Source organism: Bombus pascuorum, chromosome 7 (genome assembly GCF_905332965.1).
Source record: "Bombus pascuorum chromosome 7, iyBomPasc1.1, whole genome shotgun sequence".
Taxonomy (NCBI): Eukaryota; Metazoa; Arthropoda; class Insecta; order Hymenoptera; family Apidae; genus Bombus; species Bombus pascuorum.
Genome location: NC_083494.1, coordinates 5,446,578 through 5,465,245, shown reverse-complemented (window position 1 = coordinate 5,465,245; position 18,668 = coordinate 5,446,578). Strand labels below are relative to the sequence as shown.

Genomic DNA, 18,668 nt, shown 5'->3' with positions numbered 1-18,668 from the left:
AATTGATATTTGTCATTTTGCTTTCGCATTCCATTTTTCTCTGATTTTGCCAAGAATGTCTCTTGGAATTATTTTTGTTTGCCTGTTGTTTGCTTCATCAATACGAGATGTCCATGCTGCTTCTTGTATAATTTCTATTAATGTTGTTACTACCTGTTCGATGTTTTCGTGTGCTTTTAGTGGAATATTGCAGTTGATTTTTCCCTAGATTAGTTCTTTAAATGTTTGCCATTTGGTGCTTTTATTGCAAAGCGACTCTGGTTTGCTATAAAGTATTGGTTTGCTTGTGTATTCTTTATTATCGATGTAGGTTCGGAGCTAAGCTCAAAACTGAATGTTATTTTTAATTTGTTTGCGTTTAGTCCTTTTATAACTGCAAAATGGAGCAATTCAGGAGCTTTTTTAGATCTGTCTGTCCGTATGTTGGTCTGTCTGTGGATAATATTTTGAGATTACTAGTTCTAATATATATTCCTAGTGTTCTAACTCGAGGTGTGTTAATTCTTGAGCCCCATAACATGTGATTTGCATTAAAGTCTCCCGCTGTGATTTATTTGTCATCTATGGTGTTTCGACCGTTCGCAGAGACACGCGATCGCGAGATAGCACGTCAACGAGAGTCCTCGTTACGATTAAATAATCGACGCCACGAACTGATCGATCCCCTTATTTCTGTTAGGATAATAGGGGTGGTTCAATTGAGTATACACTGAATTAACAGGTATAAATTAGTTTATTCAAACAATTTGTTGACTAGAAAGATACAAATTGATAAAATATAATTAAGTTTCGATTGATAGACAGAGTTATAATGCAGAGTACGCGACGTAAGGTTAGATGATGACGGTTCAAAAAATGTATAAAGACTAACTTTATGTGAACATAATACTGCGGAGGAAAACTTGCGATGGGTGGGTCTAAGGACACGAAATAAGCTGATTTGTTAAGGACAAGTTTTTGTTAGGAGAGTGAGAGAAATAGACTTAACTGTCAATTGGCTAATTTTCTAGGTTAATGACTGAGGAAGGGTGCTAACCGCCCCCGAAAGAGAGAGAGAGAGAGAGAGAGAGAGAGAGAGAGAGAGAGAGAGAGAGGGAGAGTTGCTAGTGGGAAGCATCATACGCGAGAAAAACCAACCTTTACGTGTCAACCCGTAGTAGACAATAAACTTTAGAAAACAATTTAGTAAAAAGATATTTGTTCGGTCTGAAGGACCTTAATTAGAAAATTCTTGAGATTTATGGTAGGTCCTTAAGACTATTGAGGGTACGCAGTAAGGATGTGTAGACATCTTTCCCGCGGTGTGTGGCCTGGTCTAAATACTGTCGCCTAGGACATAACATGTACATGATACATATGTATCATTTTGTGTCGCAATGATACATATACTATTGACATCTGGAAGTAATTGATGTTAGTTTGTATTGTAACGGTGGTTGCTTGAACGTGTTTCTGACTAATTTGACTATGTAAGTGGTATTTGATATCGTTTCTTATTATCATTGCGGCTCTTCCGTGTGCTTTTCCTGAGGTATCATAGATGGTGTTATATGATATTTTCACGTAGCTTTTTGGTGTGAAATGTATTTCTAAAATAGGTAATATGTCAATATTATCGCTATACAGAAATGATTTAATTTCGAGGGCACGTTGTTGTAGATCATTGAAATTAATTGTAATTGGACTGTAATTTGTTGTGTTTATTGTCTGAGTACTGCATTTTACTCACTTATCATTTTTCTTAACATTTTGGAGTTTTAGATGGATTGCTTGACCAGTTCCTTGATTTATATAGGGTCGTTATTGTTGTTGTTTTGGTTTTAGTTGTACAAGGGTGACGTTTGGTTAGTTACTTGTGCATAACTTCGGCTACCAAAGGTATTGATGTTTCTGTGGTTAGTGTTTGATACATGTTATATATTTGATGTTGGCTCTGATTCAGTAGTTTCTTATTGTGAGAGATAGTTGCTGTACGTTCTGCTTCGAAGAGGTGGAAACAGTTTTCGTTGTAGTTGTTTTCTGACTTCGCAACCTTCATAGCTCGCTGGGTGGTTTTCATTACAGTTATAGCATTTTACTTCGTTTATCTTTCCTATGTATGGGCAGTTTGTTGTTAGATGGTTTTCTGCACACTTGACACACGCCGGATTTCTGTTGTAATAGTTTCTTTGCGTGTCCGTATTGGAGACACTGTATGCATTGCGGTAAATCCTTTTTATAACGAGGTGCAGTGGCTCAATTGTTATAAAGGTGTTTAACAGTTTTTTAATATCGAAGGTTTCTTTATTATTGGTTTTGGGTTCGAGTTCTATTAGAAACAGTGTCAATGGCTGTTTTGTATCGTATCTGGTTACATTATTTATTGTTCTTACTTGGTGTCCGATTTTTGCTAATTTCTCACATATATTTTTGATATCTGTTCTTGAATATAGTCCTCTAATTACTACTTTGTAGCTCTTCTCTCTTTGGAACTGGTATGTGTGATATGCAGCGTTTTTCTCATCTAGTGCTTTTGTCACTTTTTTAAAGATTTCTGGAGTATTTGTTTACATTTTGGCTTGTTCCTGTTTTAATTGCTTTATAATGTAGTTTTCTGTTCCGGTAGTGTTGTTTAATAGTCCAATAAGGGGATCTAATATTTGGGCATCGGCGTAGATTGGTGGTGATTTAACGATATGTGTTGTGCTTTTTTCTTTTGTGTCTGTATCTACATCTTCTACCAATGAGCTGAAAGAATTTTGCAGTGGCATATCTTGCAGTCACTTTTGCGTTTCTGTATCGGAAATATTTGTAGTGCTTATGCCTGGTATTATTTTATACTTTTTGAGAGCTGTTGCTATCTCCCAGTTTTCATCTTGATAAGGTAGTTCGTCGTTGCAGTTGCTCTCCGCTTGCTTTTGTAATGTTTCCATTTCTTTTATAGCCGTGCATTCCAGTTCTTTGTTAAGTGGCTGTTTTCGACTTATCGTGTTTGTAGCTTTATTTATGTAGTATATTTCACCGTTGTTTGTGAATTTGATTGACGGTATTTGTTGTTGCATTCTGGAACATTTACCATTTGACAGTGTTCCTTGGCGTTTCAATTGCCTAAATTCACTGCTTGTCGCACTTGTACTGGAGCTCAGTTTCTTACGTCTGTTTAGTTCAGCTGCTCGGACAGAATTGATATAGCCAAATGGACGCCTTTCTTAGGTTTGTGTAGCATCATTAGATAATTTCCAGATAGTAAGGAAATAATAAATAATCCTGATGGCATTGAATATGATTATTAGCATCCTAATGAGTTTCGGGTGAAATTCCTTCATAATTTTACTATTAATTATGTCCAAGTTTGGAATCCTCCCAAAATTTAATATCTACGATAATCTATTAACTTCTTTCATTGTGATACATTTTACATTTTGAGGGTCCTTAGAAGATCTTTGTGTGGAGGAAATAGTGGGTTGGTATGATTACTAGTTCCTACATGCTAAGTTGGTACGACTTCTAACGACACTTGTTTGCCTTAGGCTTTGGCCACGTGTTAATCATCTCAGTGTATCCGGCCTACATGTTTGTACTTGGTGGCGAAATGCAGAATATACAAATCTAATCTGAGTGAATCAATAGATACCAGACTCTAGAAACTTATTGATTAACACTTTATACTGGGATGCGTCATAGTAATGTTATTGAAATAGAGTTTTGTATTATTGTTTAGAATTGTGAATCTTAATTGCCGAAATAAATGTATAGAAACATTTGGATTATACTTAGAATTGATATCAAAATAGTTTCAGATTTATTTAATATGTGATTTACAAGATCTTCGTCGATATACAAATGCACGCGTCTCAGCACTCTCTTTGTTTCACCATCTTCTATACCAGACTACTAACGGAACAGTTGCATTCATCTGTTTTACGAGACGCTGTGGCGCACATACTTTCATACATTAATACTCATATATGTGTGTCACAACTACTCGGCTAATCTAGTGTAGCATACAAAATTACACATATCTCAAATGTTACAAACAGAAAAATCTGTTAAATATGTCTAAATAAACATGTCTACATAAATTGGTTCGGTCATATTTATAGTCAGAATTTAAAAATGTTTAATATAGTAAAAAAAAAAAAAAAAAAAGAATTGTAGACTTATGGTGCGATTCTAGCCAGCATATTAGGAATATATGCGTAAATTATGCAACAGTAATAATATAAATTTGAATGTGTACTTTCTCATCTCATTTCTTTTAACAACTTTTCAATATAATAACTATATATATAACTATATAGTATTTAGTTCAAAAAAGCTTTATCGGTGAATCTTAGCAATGATAACTAATCAAGCACCTAAATTAAATGCTACAGCAGCTCTAATGTTACAAACTTTTCATGAGATAAAGATCGAATCTCTTACTACGTAGAAATTATTACGCTTATTGTTAGTAAATATAGTTTGAGAAGAATAGTTTCATTCTGTTGTCAATTTTAAAACAGGTATGATGATTAGAAATATGTAGGTAAGAGAATTTGTTAATTGTTAACTTAGTTGTTACGTGATTTACTATTTAATTTGGAAAATTATGTTCCTTGATAATTACAGAGAAAAAGTATGATACAAAATGTATTAAATATAACAATATAATGATTTACAAGTTAATGGTTTTGTGTAGGATGTAAAACTTGCCAAAGAAATAAATTGAAAGTTATGTGTTAATGAACAAGAACACAATTAAAATCAAAGAGCATATAAAATTTAAGAAAGAATATACTTTATGTAATTAAAAGTAATAGTTCTTAGCTAAACATATGTGTTTTATTCGCTCAGATTATATGACATGTGTATATATGTATGCCGGAGATGAAAGGACACCCCCCCCCCCCCCCCGTTGGAATTATTTGGAAAAGCCTCAATACTGTAGCATTTACGAAATAACCCAGACACAGTCATTCGAAACTTGAGACAATGAGTTTGGGCTCGAGGCGACAACCGGTCGCCGAGCGTAGCCACGGTCACGGGATGAACGTTCCACCTAACAGAGATATAAAGTAACATAGCTTTCCTTTAAAGAATTGGCAGTACAGACACTTGACAATAAGACATTCCAACAGCCCCGCAGCTCGCCACACACAGACCCCATTCTTTCGGCCAGATGATCGCCAGATGCCGATGCATCGTTTACAGTTTATGTTCAGATAGCCTGAGGAACCGTTACAAATCTTAGGACTTAGTTAACTAAAGTCCTTCAGATTGACAAACAGTCTTTATTCTATCAGCCTGTAAATCTGTCACCTATTGCGGGAAGTTATGGGAAAACCTGATTTGGTCACGTACGACGTTGCCTGCTAGGAACTCTCTCTCTAGGGCGGCTAGCATCCTTTTCTAACCGCCAACATAGAAATTGACCAATTAACAGCAGCGTCTATTTCCCTCACCCTCCGAGTGGAGGCTTTCTTTGACGAATCCGATGATCTCGTGCCCTTAGGCACATCCCATAATAGTTTTCCTCTGCAGCGTCGTCGTGACGGAAAGTCATTCCCTTTCTGGCAGTCTCATTAGCTAAGAGTCAATCAAGCGATCCTTGTATCACGAGTAGTAAGTCGAGTCCGACTTAGACTTTGAAGCAAAGTATATTCGTTATCCCGTGGACCGTGGATTCGCTATATCGAACCTAGGGCCATTGTCATTAGCGTCCAGTTACCGCGTCCGCTCGTCAATCTTGTATCAGCCATACTTGTGTAATAAATATCTGTGCGACAACCATGAACAACACTGGTGAAGATTCATTAAACGCCCCTAACTCCAACCCGACATATATTTTATTTCCGTTTAATCCCTTTGTAACTGCAAAATCAAGTAGGTCAGGGATTTTGCTCAGGTCTGTCGGCCAGTATGTCGGTCTTCCTGTGGATAATATATTGAGGTTGTTTTTTCTGATGTGTTTTTCCAGGGTTCTACCCCGAGGTGTAGTGATTCTTGATCCCCATAGTGTGTGCTTTGAGTTGTAGTCTCCTACTGCGATATACTTGTCGCCTAATTGTTGAAAGTACTCTTCCCATATTTGTGCTGTAATTTTGTGTCGCGATGGTACATATACTGCTGACAGCTGTAGATAGCTGCTGCTAGATTGTACGGTAACGGTGGTTGTTTGTATATATTCTTTACTAACTTGGTTTTGTAAATGGTGTTTAATGTCGTTTCTTGTTATTATTGCGGTCCCTTTGTGTGCTTTTCCTGAGGTGCGCTTGGTATCGTCTATGGTGTAGTACGGTATTTTTATGTAACTGTTTGTTGTGAAGTGCGTTTCGGATACGAGTAGTATGTCGATGTTGTTGTGATACAGGAATGTTTTAGTTTCTAGGACCCCTTGTTGTAGGCCGTTAGAGTTCCAGGCTGCTATTTTAAGCATGTCCATTTTTATTTTTTGCTTAGCATGTTTGTTAGAAGTTGCAACATAACTGTGATTTGTTGCGTTTGCTGTTTGAGTTCTGCGTTTTGTTCGCTTATCATTTTTGTTATCATTTCGGTGTTTTGGATGGATTTCTTTAGTAGTTCTTTGATTTCTGTAGCGTCGTTGGTGTTATTGTTCTGGTTTTGGTGACTTCGGGTGTTATTTGCTTGGTTACTTGCGCGTAGCTTCGACTGCCATAGGTGTTGGTATTATTGTGGTTGATATTCATTACGTGCTGTACGTTTGTTGGTGTCTCAGCTTCTGCTCTGTCTTGTTGTGTGTGATAGTAATTGTATGTCCTGCTTCGAAGCGGCGGAAAAAGTTTGCGTTGAAGTATTTTTCTGGCTGGGCGGCCTTTGTAGCTGGCTGGGTGGTTTCCGTTGCAGTTGTAGCACTTTACCTCGTTTATTTTTCTCGTGTATGGGCAGTACGTTGTCAAGTGCTTTTCTGTTCATTTGACACACACCGGGTTTCTGTTGCAGTAGTTTTTTGTGTGTCCGTATTGTTGACACTTTGACACATATTGTTGGCATTGTGGTATGTCTTTTTTGTGTCGATTGCGAGTGAAGATGTACCCAATTCATGTTCATCCCATGCAGAAATATGTAAAAAAGTAATGAACGGTATTAAACGAAACTTTGTTGCGTAGAATATATGTTTCAAAAATTGTATAAAATGTCATGGAGTAAACATGGAAAAGAAACGTATCTCAGAATCGTATAAAGTCTATAATGTATTACATAATAAGCGTAGAAGAATTAGAATAGAACTAGTAGAATAAACGATATATAATACCAAATACATTCGCGTGAGGACTTTACAGTATCCTGAAAAAATGAGCACATAAATTAGTAAATAGAATAATCATATTTTACATACCAGTTCGCATACCATAGCCATCAAAACTACAATTAAGCAGTAACAGTATACCCGTATGCCGGCATCCAGCGATAACCCCTCTACAGGAGCCAAACTCTTGATATAAAAATCCTCCCAAGTCAGTACTCGACATTCCATTCCTATTTCTGTTCTGTTAATGTGACATTCTGTACCGTTACTCTGTCAGTTTTATAATAAATTTTGAAACAACTATCAATTGTTATTACTAATTGGAGTACGAATCTCCCACCTTACGAAACGTGAAATAACCCCGAACCGAAGCGACAACAGCGCAGTGGTTAGCGCCTTAGATTACGAACGTTCGGAACCCGGATTTCAAATCCCGGCGACCGGAGATCGATATTTTCTTTCACACATCTAAGTTCACATCCCAGCAGCGACATCTACACACTAGCAGCATCAGTAACTACAACTATCACGGCCTATTCACCTCAAACCTAAACAGTTTGATTTTACCGTCAAGGCTGTTAAGTGGTACAAAACACCTTCAAATCGAGAAAAACACCTTATGGTTATTGCTCTGACGGGTAAAAATAGAGGAAATGTGAGTTTTCCCATGTTTCTCGGGATTCCACCCACAAGCGACCAGTGGTGGGGTGATCATCACCGAGTAAGAGTTTTCCTTTGAAACAGCATTGTCACCGGACATCACTGGATCTGCGACATTAGTACAGTCGAAATTACTGGTTCATCGACAACAGAACAGTCACCATATCTCTAGACTCGATCTCTTCTAACAGATCAGTCGACACCTCTGGACTCGGTCTCCGCCTATAGATCAGTCAACATCTCGTTACCGGATTCTCACCCGTCAATCATTCGTCTACTTCACTTATACTTTACGCAACGGCGTGAATATCTTCTGTATGAAGTTGTTGAAATATATATTATAACCTGTTAACCACAGTGTTATACTCACTCAACCAACCCTATTATCCTAACAGAAATAAGGGGATCAACCTGTTGCTGGCATCGATTATTCTAATCTTAACGGGAATTTACGACATCCATTGACGAGCTTTCACGCGATCACATCACTCAGCGACTGGTCGAACAATCACTTACTTTCTGTCGAAAAAGACAAGTTGTTACTTACATAGTATGCTTCACTGTTGAGAAAGTTCGCAGAATGATTTTTCACTGTAAGCCTATGATTAGCTGTTCGTCGTTTATGGCAAAATATTTAGCACGCCTATTTTTCTTTCGACCGTCATACGCCTCGAACACGGCTGATGATCTTTTTCTCCAAAAAACGGTGTATTAAGACGAAATTTATCCCAAAACGCAAGATAGAAGTAACTGAAGCGGCTGCTATGCTAAAAGAATCATATGGAGTAAATACTATAAAGCCACCAGTCATTTACAATAGGTTGAAAAGGTTTCAAGATGAAACAGAAAACGAATGGAAGACGAAGCTCGTGAGGATTGACATTTTACCTTGCAGACCGATGAGAACATTCTACGTGTTCGAAAACTTGTGTTATCAAAGTGGCGAATCACTGTCTGGATGATCGCTTAGTATCCATCGAAGAACTTAGTATCGCTTTAGGAGGTGCACATCAAATTCCAAATAATGATTTAAAAATGCGAAAATTTGATGCTAGAATTGCTGATCCCACAGTTTGCTGATGAAAATCTACGAACATTTTGAACAGAATCTAAATACACTTAACCTTGTAACGTGGTTAATAATTTATAGTAACATGAAGTGCAAATATTCTCAGTTCATCTTGCTGTAAACATTCGTTGAAAAGGATTGTAAGTAGCTAAAGTAAGGGTGTACCTAGCGCTTAGTCGTTTTACGCAGAGTGCTCACACAGTTACTGGTCAATGCTACTACTGTAGAAACCAACTATACGAAGACAAAAAGAATTAACGTGGGAACATTTTCATCACATTTTGTAACCAGCACGATAGCATATATTTTAATTTTTCATGCCTATAATATTTTCCTGAAAATGCTGATTGCTGATTTTTTAAACTGAATGCGACATACATTTTTGTAAATTTTTTTATTATTTCATAGATTAATATAATTTTACTTATGTACGATATACATAGTTTCTTTCAAGATTATTTCTTATTTCTTATTCATCAAGTTTAAGGCGCATGATCAATACGACTGTTACTGTCCACTGTACAAGATATAGATAAATAATTTTCAAGTGGAAAATATAGATAAATAAATTTTCAAGTGAATAAGTTCCATTCTTATAATTACAAAGCAGTGAATTATTTCCCAAACAACGTGTTTCAGTTTCAAATAAACAGATTGGAACTTACGAAGTTGGGAAGTGACTTTCAAGACTTTCAAGACAAAGCAAACAAACAAATTAACATACACCACAGATTATAATTGTATTACGACGCCAATACGTTATATTTATTATATATACGCAAAACGTCTTAGGAGCGGGAAATTAGTGTTCTAGTACTGGTCCACCTGGTCATTGATGTACGTTATCGCGTTGGTAATAAAAGATAGTAAAATTGTGTATCCTTTCATTTTCCCCAAATATTTATCATTTATGAGAAAAACTGATGGCTACTACCTGTATGAAGACCTTATATATTTAAATTACACACGTTTAAATTACAAAGTAGGAATTATTCGCTACGAGAAGAAGATGGACCAAAACGTCTAAAATGAGTCAAACTAATATTAGTAGTAGTCATTTTATGTAGAAACTATGAAACGCTTTCTTCGATGAAATCAATTTTCCTAAATAGAATTTACGCTGCATTTCCAACGGAGAAACACTCTTTTCCCAATTTATTCGATATTAACAATAAACCATGATGGAAACGTTACAATTGATTTTTAACTCGTTTATCTTCGTAGTTAAAATTATTATTTTTTCCTGTTACAAAATACGCGAAAATATTGGAAAAATAAATGTACGAAAAGAACGTTTGGAATATTCGTAGAATCAATGAGTTGTTTGTCTTTTTAAAAAGTTTACCCTTTATAGGATGGACAGAAGTATAAATTCAGTTATAGAAAAGCATTTATTTATAAACTATTTGCAAATAAAATTGTTCATATTATTCTCATAATAATCTCATAATAAATTCCCATTTTCGTGCTGCCTGTTTCTATCAACTCTTGGTCGAATATTATTTGTTATTTTGATATACAGCATAACCTTGATTATATATTGCGTACATACATCATCCGAACGTTCTATCATCAGAATGTTGTATAATTCTCTATAGTGTATCGTACATACGTATATAGCTATATACGTATATAGTTCATATAGTATTTGTTTTCCCCCAATTAAATTTGTCGACGACGAGAACTGCCGAAGTAAAGTCTCGTGACAACATTTCAGTACGATATTTACATTAGAAACGTTTCAAACAATAATGACGTCAACGCAAAAATAGATAGTTTTGACAATTGACAACAAATACAAAATCCTTAGGATGACAGATAGAGGAGTGGTTCGAGAAAGCGTAGGAAATCCATACCGTGTTTCAGTACCCACCGTGGGGAATGCAGATACTCAGCAGGCACTATTCTATGCCCACATAGCGAATGGTAGATGTCTCGGAAGATGTGCGTTATGTGATACAATTAATTTAGAAAGAATTGTTTGCAATTGGTTCTTACATTGTGTGGGATATAACGTAGAAATATCAGGAGAAGATATACAGAGAAAAGCTGTGGAATTTAATCAGAAATTAAATGTAAATCCTTATTTTCAACCCTCTAATGGTTGGTTGCAAAGATTTCGAATACATCACTATATTTTTGATGCAGATATCTGTCGAGATTTTCCAGTCTCAATTGCAGCCGCAGTGTATACCTTCAAAGATTTTTTTAACAGACGTCTGAATCACGAGGGGTGTACATTGGAGAACATCTACAGTGTCGTTTACAGACCAATAGCGTGGAAGTCACTACCAGAAAATACTTTGATTGTTCATCGTGCGAAATTGACAGAAGACGAAGAAATGTTGGAAGATCACGTTACTGCACTTTTTTGTACAAATGCTACGGGATGTCACAAGTTGCCGATACTAATAGTCGGCAGCGTTGAGGAAAATCGCGGATTACAGAATTTCAATATGAATGCCTTCCCAATTATCTACAGATCAAACAGCAAAGCTTGGATGGACAGTACCATCTTTAATCAATGGTTCGAAAACCATTTCATAAAATCAGTTCAGGAAAGACAAGAGCGAAATGGGAGCAGAATGAAGACGTTGTTGTTAATAGGTAATGTACGCTGGGATCTGAATGAATTAGATAGTAAAGAAGAATTAGTTAGAGTCAGGAATTTTCCATATAACGTTAGACCACTCCTGGACCCAATGGATCATGGAATAATCGCATGTTTCAAGCGAAAGTACCGAAAAGAATTGGTGAAAACATTAATGTCATTTTCTATGTGCAATACGAAAGAAGAAGTGATAGACCACCATAAAGAATTAAATATATGGGATTGCTGCCACATTGTACATAAGGCTTGGTCAAAAGTCGACAGTGCAATTATAAAAAGGGCGTGGGACAAGCTTTTGACGTTTGACGTTATACGTAATGTGGACGCAAAAAAAAGGAAAAGTGACATATTTAAAACAGTAAAATTGCTGCATAGCTTACCTGGATGCGAACAGTGCAATGAAAACGATGTGTCAAACTGGTTTGAATCTGAAAACATACGCGATAAAATCATGGCGATATGTACCGACGTAGCTCCAAATTTTAGATACAATACTATGAATCGAGTGAACATAGGTATTGTCGACGATGGACCTGGGCCTTCTTATTCATAGCTCCCAAAAAAGCTTACATCGTTTGAAGTACAAAATGAAGTAACTCGGAGGAATTGCTTCTATGACGCGTATATTAAAAAATATATTAAGAAATATAATATAATTTAGTGATAAGAAATTGTGGAACGCGTACGATTTTATATAGCGACTAATTGTTTGCCTGTACCATTTGATTTGAAGTATATGACATTCATTACAGAAAAATCTGTTGTTCTATTATTCAAACACATTTATCATTATTAGTTCCGATAATCAAGATTCAACTGGATATGGAGGACAAGAAAAGACGCAAAATGGTCTCTTTGTACTTACGTTCTCTTTATCTTTTATATCTTCAATTTTATTTTATTATTTATTATTTATTATTTTTTTATTTGTATTCTAGAATTTGTTCAGCTGGACATTCGGTACATTTTTCTGACTTAATTGCTAAATAACATGTGGATAGCTGCCTCCAGCGGCATACCAACTTCAAGTTAGACTATTTTATTTCTCCAGTCAGTGGGATGTTTTATTTTTTGTCTTTTTTCTATGAGAGCTTTGATCGCTTCAGCAGCTAGCTGGTTAGGATGTGCTGCCGTTCTTTCCTTGTATTTTTTTTTCTTTTTGCTTTCTACTTTGACACTTGGTATTTTTAGGTCTTTGCGTATATCCCCGTTTCTGACATATCATGGGGCGTTCACTATTGTTCTGCGTATTTTCGGTATATATATGTCGAGTTGTCAGTAGAGTTGGGGGCGTGTAACGAATCTTCACTTGAATTAGCCATCGTTATAATACAATAGAGATAATGTTTGTCGGTTAAGTATGGTTATTACAGAATTTGACAAGAAATCGCGGTGATTGGACACTTGAGATACTAATGATGATAACGAATCCATGGTCAGCGGGTTAGCAAATGTACTTTCTTCCAAAGTCTTTCCTTTTCTTTTTTTTGGGGGGAGGAAATCCGCACGGACACCCGCAGCTTCTAGGGGGAAAAGCGGTGTGGTAGTGTCGGACTCCAACCGAATAAAACTTCCACGATGACAATCCCTCTTGCGATCGAGGGGTGCCCGGGAACCGCTGGGGCGATACTCCAGCTCCCCCCTGCGCACAATAACTTGTCCGCAAATGGCGCGGTGTGCTGCCATGTCACATCGCGTCACAACCCCGAGGGCCGTCAGGACCCCCAACGGGACTACTTGGCTACACCCGGGCGCCGGAGAGTCCAGCACCTAAGTTTTAACACCCATCGGAGGTCGCGGTGGTCCCAGCGCGCCCCGCGTAGGCGCGTCCACGGGCACCGCTGCACCCTCATCGGTCAATCCTCTCGGGATGGGAGTCCCGCTCCGCTGTCTCCTTCCGCAGCATAACCTGCTCGCCGAAGGAGGTCACGGCCCTCCTGCCCCTCTCGCTCGTCGGCAATGCCTTAAGAATCGCCAGCGGCGAGAGGTCGCATCCTATTTTCACGGTGACGGAGTGGCACGGGGCCGACCACGCCGGGCAATGTTCCAGCATGTGCTGCGCCGACTCCACACCTGGATCGCAGTATTGAGAACGCGCGGTCGCCTCTTTCCCGATTCGGTGCAGATACTTACCGAAGCAACCGGGTCCAGTGAGCACCTGCGTCACCCTGTAGGTCAGGGGAGGAGTGCCACCGTCCAACCAAACCTCCTGGTATGAAAGGACGGCCTCGAGGACCCTTAGCCCTGGCACGCCCGTTCTCGTGTCGAGGCCGGCGCGACATCTGTCGAGCAGGGCTCGCCGAGCCTGTACGCCAGCCTTAGCGTCCACCGCGCCGACACCGCCTGATAAACTCCGAGTGCGGAGATAAATCTCGCGACACCTCAGGGCATGCAGCTTGAACGGGGCTGCCCGGCGAGCACCGCCGCTACCACGACCGAAATGGTGCGAAAATCCTTCGCTATCCTGATGGCCACCGCCCTGTGCAACCTCCTAATCGTCCGGATACTGCGACCGTTGGTTGCCAGGTCCTCTGCTCAGATCAGAGCTCCGTGAAGGAGCTTTGCTCGCACTACGCCGGCGTACAGCCGACGCACTCCGACGCCGGGCCCGCCCAGCCGAGGCAGCAAACGTCCTAAGGCGTTTGCCGTTGCCTCGACCGACGGTGCCAGACGCTCGAAGTGAGCGTCGGAGGTGCAGTGGCTGTCGAGGGTCAGACCTGAATACTTCATACTGGCCCTGACCCCGATCTCCACTCCTACCAACCACAGGCTATAATTCGCCGGAGGCGTCCTAAAACATGCATACCATATATGTTTCGGTATTTACTTCTAGTTTGTTTTTTTTTCTTTTCTAAGAATGTTCGACCGTTCGAATGATTCGAATAATCGACGCCACGAATCGATCGATCCCCTATTTCGATTAGGATAATAGGGGTGTTTGAGTGAGTATAACGCTGATGTTAACAAGTTATAATATATATATTTTCAACAATTCAATAACTTCAATATTTGATACAATTGTGAGTATGCTGACTGCCAAACTATGAGTGAGTATAGCCTGAGACTCCTTTCGTGTTGGCGACTGTGATGACTGACTGTTACTTCTTGAATTGACTGTTTGTTACTCTGTCGATTGACTCTGACTGCTGAGTTTTCTCTTCTGTCGACGACTGACTGTTACTGTTACTTAGACTGTTACTGACTTTTCGCTCTCGTATCATTACGGAGGAAAGCTCGGTTTGGGTGTGTTTTAGGTACGACGAAAGCGGATTCGTTGCTCACACTTTTTGTTAGGAAAATGAGGGTAATGATCCGCGATGCCCATTGGTTATGGCCAACGTTGATGAACGAGAATAGGTGGAGGAATCATCCTACCAACGTGGCTCGTGTGTAACATTGTTCATGAGAAGAACCCGCTTTTACCGTTAGGTCACTACCCGCTTTCTCCGTAATTTGTAAGAGTGCCCAATAAACCTAAGGACTATTCTTAGGGCCATACATAAACCAAGAATACTTGCACGATTAGAGATTCTTGAAAGTTAATAAGATTAAGTTATAAAGATGACGTTAAAAAGATTATGTTTATGGTGGTTCCTTAGGCTTATTGGGGATCTGAATAACGGTACGTGGACCCTTGATGAATAGACAATGAAGGATAGCGCACGGACTATCCCATACGACGTAATACTGGGTTTCTGTTGCAGTAGTTTTTTGTGTGTCTGTATTGTTGACACCGTATGCATTGCGGTATGTTCTTCTTATAAAGAGATGGTTCAGTTGATACTATTGTGTTTAGGATTTTTTTAATGTCGAAGATTTCTTTATTATTAACTTTGGGTTGAAGTTCTATTAGAAACAGTGGCAATGGCTGTTTCGTTCAAATTACCAAATTGAAAGTATAAAAGTCAAAGCGGACGTAAATACAAAGATACCATTTCGTGTCTATCCTTGTCTTCCATATACAGTGGAACCTTGATTATCGGAACTATTAATGATAAATGTATTTAAATAATAGTATAACAGCTTTTCTTGTATTGTGTGTTATATACGAGGGTGAATCAAATATAAACGAGACTTTTGTTTCTGAGCGCGTAAATTTAAAGGGAGCGAGCGGCCGCTTCTAGTGTGCATTGGTTGGGATGTCAGGAGTGGGGAGAGCAGGCCGTTGTCCAGTTCAGACACGTTTGGCGGTAGTATTCAAGATGTCAGAGCAACAAGTACACCTCTCAGTTGCGCAACGCATTATTATTAAATTTCTCACACATGAAGGCGTCAAACCAATAGAAATTCTGCAAAGATTGACTGCACAGTTCGGGGATCAGACACTGTCAAGGGCTCGCGTGTTTGCCTGGCATAAGAAGTTCAAGGAAGGACGTGAACTGGTTGAAAATGTGGAACATGATCGTCGTCCTCGAACCAGCATTACGGAGGAGAACATTCGCACAATAAATGCTGCTTATTACTGTGAGCTTTTGAGGGAGGCAAAGGTTGCTTATCGTTCGAAAAGGCGTAACCAACCGATTCGAGACGTCATTCTCCTCCACGACAACGCCAGGCCTCATACAGCAGCTCTAACCTGCACAACATTAGAGGAAATAAGGTGGACTCCACTTGATCATCCTCCCTACAGTCCTGACCTATCGCCCTGCGATTTCCATCTCTTCGGACCGCTTAAAGAAGCACTAGGAGGACAACGATTCCAAGACGACGCGGCGGTGGAGGCCTTTGTGCGCAATTGGCTTCTGACACAGCACTCTTCTTTTTACGATGCTGGGATCAAAAATCTCCCAATCCGCTGGGAAAAATGCATTTCCAAAGCAGGAGACTATGTTGAAAAATAATATGTGCTTGGCTATGTTATTTCACTGAATAAAATTATTTTAAAAATAAAGTCTCGTTTATATTTGAGTCACCCTCGTATTTCAGATCAAATGGTAGAAGCAAACATTTAAACGCTTCATAAAATCGTACGCGTCCCACACCTTTCTTATTGCTAAATCATATAATACTTCTTAATATACTTTTTAATATATACGTCTTAATATAAGATATTTCTGTGAGTTACTGTCATTTTGTGCTTCAAATGATGTAAGCTTTTTTGGGAGCTATCAATGAGAAGGCCTAGCTTCATCGTCGACAATATCTATGTTCACTTCATCCAGAGTATTGTTTCTAAAATCGTGAAGAACTTCGTCGGTACATATCGTCCTGAGTATATCATTTCTATCGTCAATTTGAAACCAGTTTATCACGTCGATTCTGTTGCACCCTTTGCATCTTGGTAATGTCTGGAGCAATGCAACTGTTTCATCTACGTCTTTTTTTATTATTTCTAAGTTTTCCACACTTCGTTTGATTTCATCCTTTAAAAGAAATTTCCACGTATTTATCATTATTGCATCGTCGACATATGACCAAGCAGCATGTACAATGCGGCAGAAATCCCATATGTTTAATTCTTCATGGAGGTGTATCACTTTGTTCTCCGTATTGTAGATAGTTAATGGCATAAATGTTTCCACCAATTCTTTTCTGTACTTTCGCTTGAAACATGCGATTATTCCATGATCCATTGGTTCTATGAGTGGTCTAACGTCACATGGAAAGCTCTTGACTGTAACGAATTCATCTTCCTTATTTAGTTCCTCCAGATCGTGATGCGAGCGAACATTACCTAGTAACAACAACGTTTTCTCCCTGTGCCCGTTCTTCAGTTGTTTCTCTTTAACTAATTTTAAGAAATGTTTTTCGAACCACTGATTAAAGATGGTACTGTCTATCCAAGTATTGCTGTTTGATCTGTAGGTAGTTGAGAAGGCATCTGTATTGAAATTGTAAAATCTTTGAGTTTCCGCAATACTGCTGATTATTAGTACCGGCAACTTGTGACATCCGCTAGCATTTGCACAAAAAAGTGTATTAATGTGATCTTCGCACTCTTCTTGGTCTGATTCCAATTTCACACGCTGAAAAATCAAAATTTCTTCTGGTACTGCTTTCCACACTATTGGTGTGTAATGGGCATTGTAAACATTCTCCAATGTGCACCCCTCGTTTTGCAGAAATGTTGTAAACGCAGTTTTGAAGTTATCCACTGCAGCTTTATTTGGGGTTGGAAAATCTCCTCTGGTTTCCTCAACAGTGATATGGTTACGTGCTTTAAAGTTTGACATCCAGCCGTGACTAGCCTTAAATGCAGAATTTCCGTTTAATTTTTCATTAAGCTCGAGAGCTTTTTTGCGTAACTGTAGTCCTGTTATTTCTACATTATTATCTTTACATCGTTTGTACCACTGGTAAAGAACTCTTTTTAAATCCGTATTGTGTGTCATTTTTAAATGTTTTTTGGAACTTGTAGGAGCCGGTGAGTTTTTCTGGAGAGATTGTTTTATCTCTGCTGCCCTTGCTTTTATACTGGCGACGGTAGAAATTGAAATACCATACGCTTCTGCTATGACACTGTAAAGGTTACCTGTGTTCAGATCAACTATGTCTATTATCTCAAGGATTTCATTTTTTTTTTCAGGTGTCAATGGCAACTGTTTTCTTTTTGGCGTCATTATTGTTTGGAACGTTTCGAATGTAAATACCGCACTGAAATGTAGTGACGAGATTTTATTTCGACAGTTATCGTCGCCGACAATTTTGATTGGGGGAAACAAATACTATATGGATTATACACCTATATAGGTATACGTCTATGAGATACACTATAGAGAATTATACAATAATCAAATGAGAGATAGTTCGGATGATGTATGTTCACAAGGTATGTATAATCGAGATTATACTGTATATCAAAATAACAAATAATATTCGATCAAAAGTTGATAGAAGTAAACAGCATGAAAATGAAAACTTATTATGAGATTATTATGAAAATAATATGAACAATCCTATTTCCAAATAGTTTATACATAAATGGTTTAACTGTTACTGAATTTATATCTCTGTTTATTCTATAAATGGTAATCTTTTTAAGAAGACGAACAATTCGTAGTTTCTGCGATATTGCTACCTTTTCTTTCATGGATTTATTTTTCGAATATTTTTACGTAATTTTGTAAAAGAAAAGATAATGATTCTAACTATAATTGAAG

General features: G+C 38.3%; 2 protein-coding genes across 2 annotated transcripts; one reads left to right on the top strand and one right to left on the bottom strand.

The window, feature by feature from the left end:
- Positions 1–10,768: 10,768 nt before the first annotated feature.
- LOC132909096 (jerky protein homolog-like) lies at positions 10,769–12,121 on the top strand. Its single transcript, XM_060963686.1, has one exon. The coding sequence runs from the start codon at positions 10,769–10,771 to the stop codon at positions 12,119–12,121; it is 1,353 nt and encodes a 450-aa protein (XP_060819669.1).
- A 4,555-nt stretch (positions 12,122–16,676) lies between these two features.
- Positions 16,677–18,128, bottom strand: LOC132909095 (tigger transposable element-derived protein 2-like). Its single transcript, XM_060963685.1, has one exon. It carries the CDS (start codon positions 18,126–18,128, stop codon positions 16,677–16,679), a length of 1,452 nt encoding a protein of 483 aa, XP_060819668.1.
- Between the last annotated feature and the right edge of the window lie 540 nt (positions 18,129–18,668).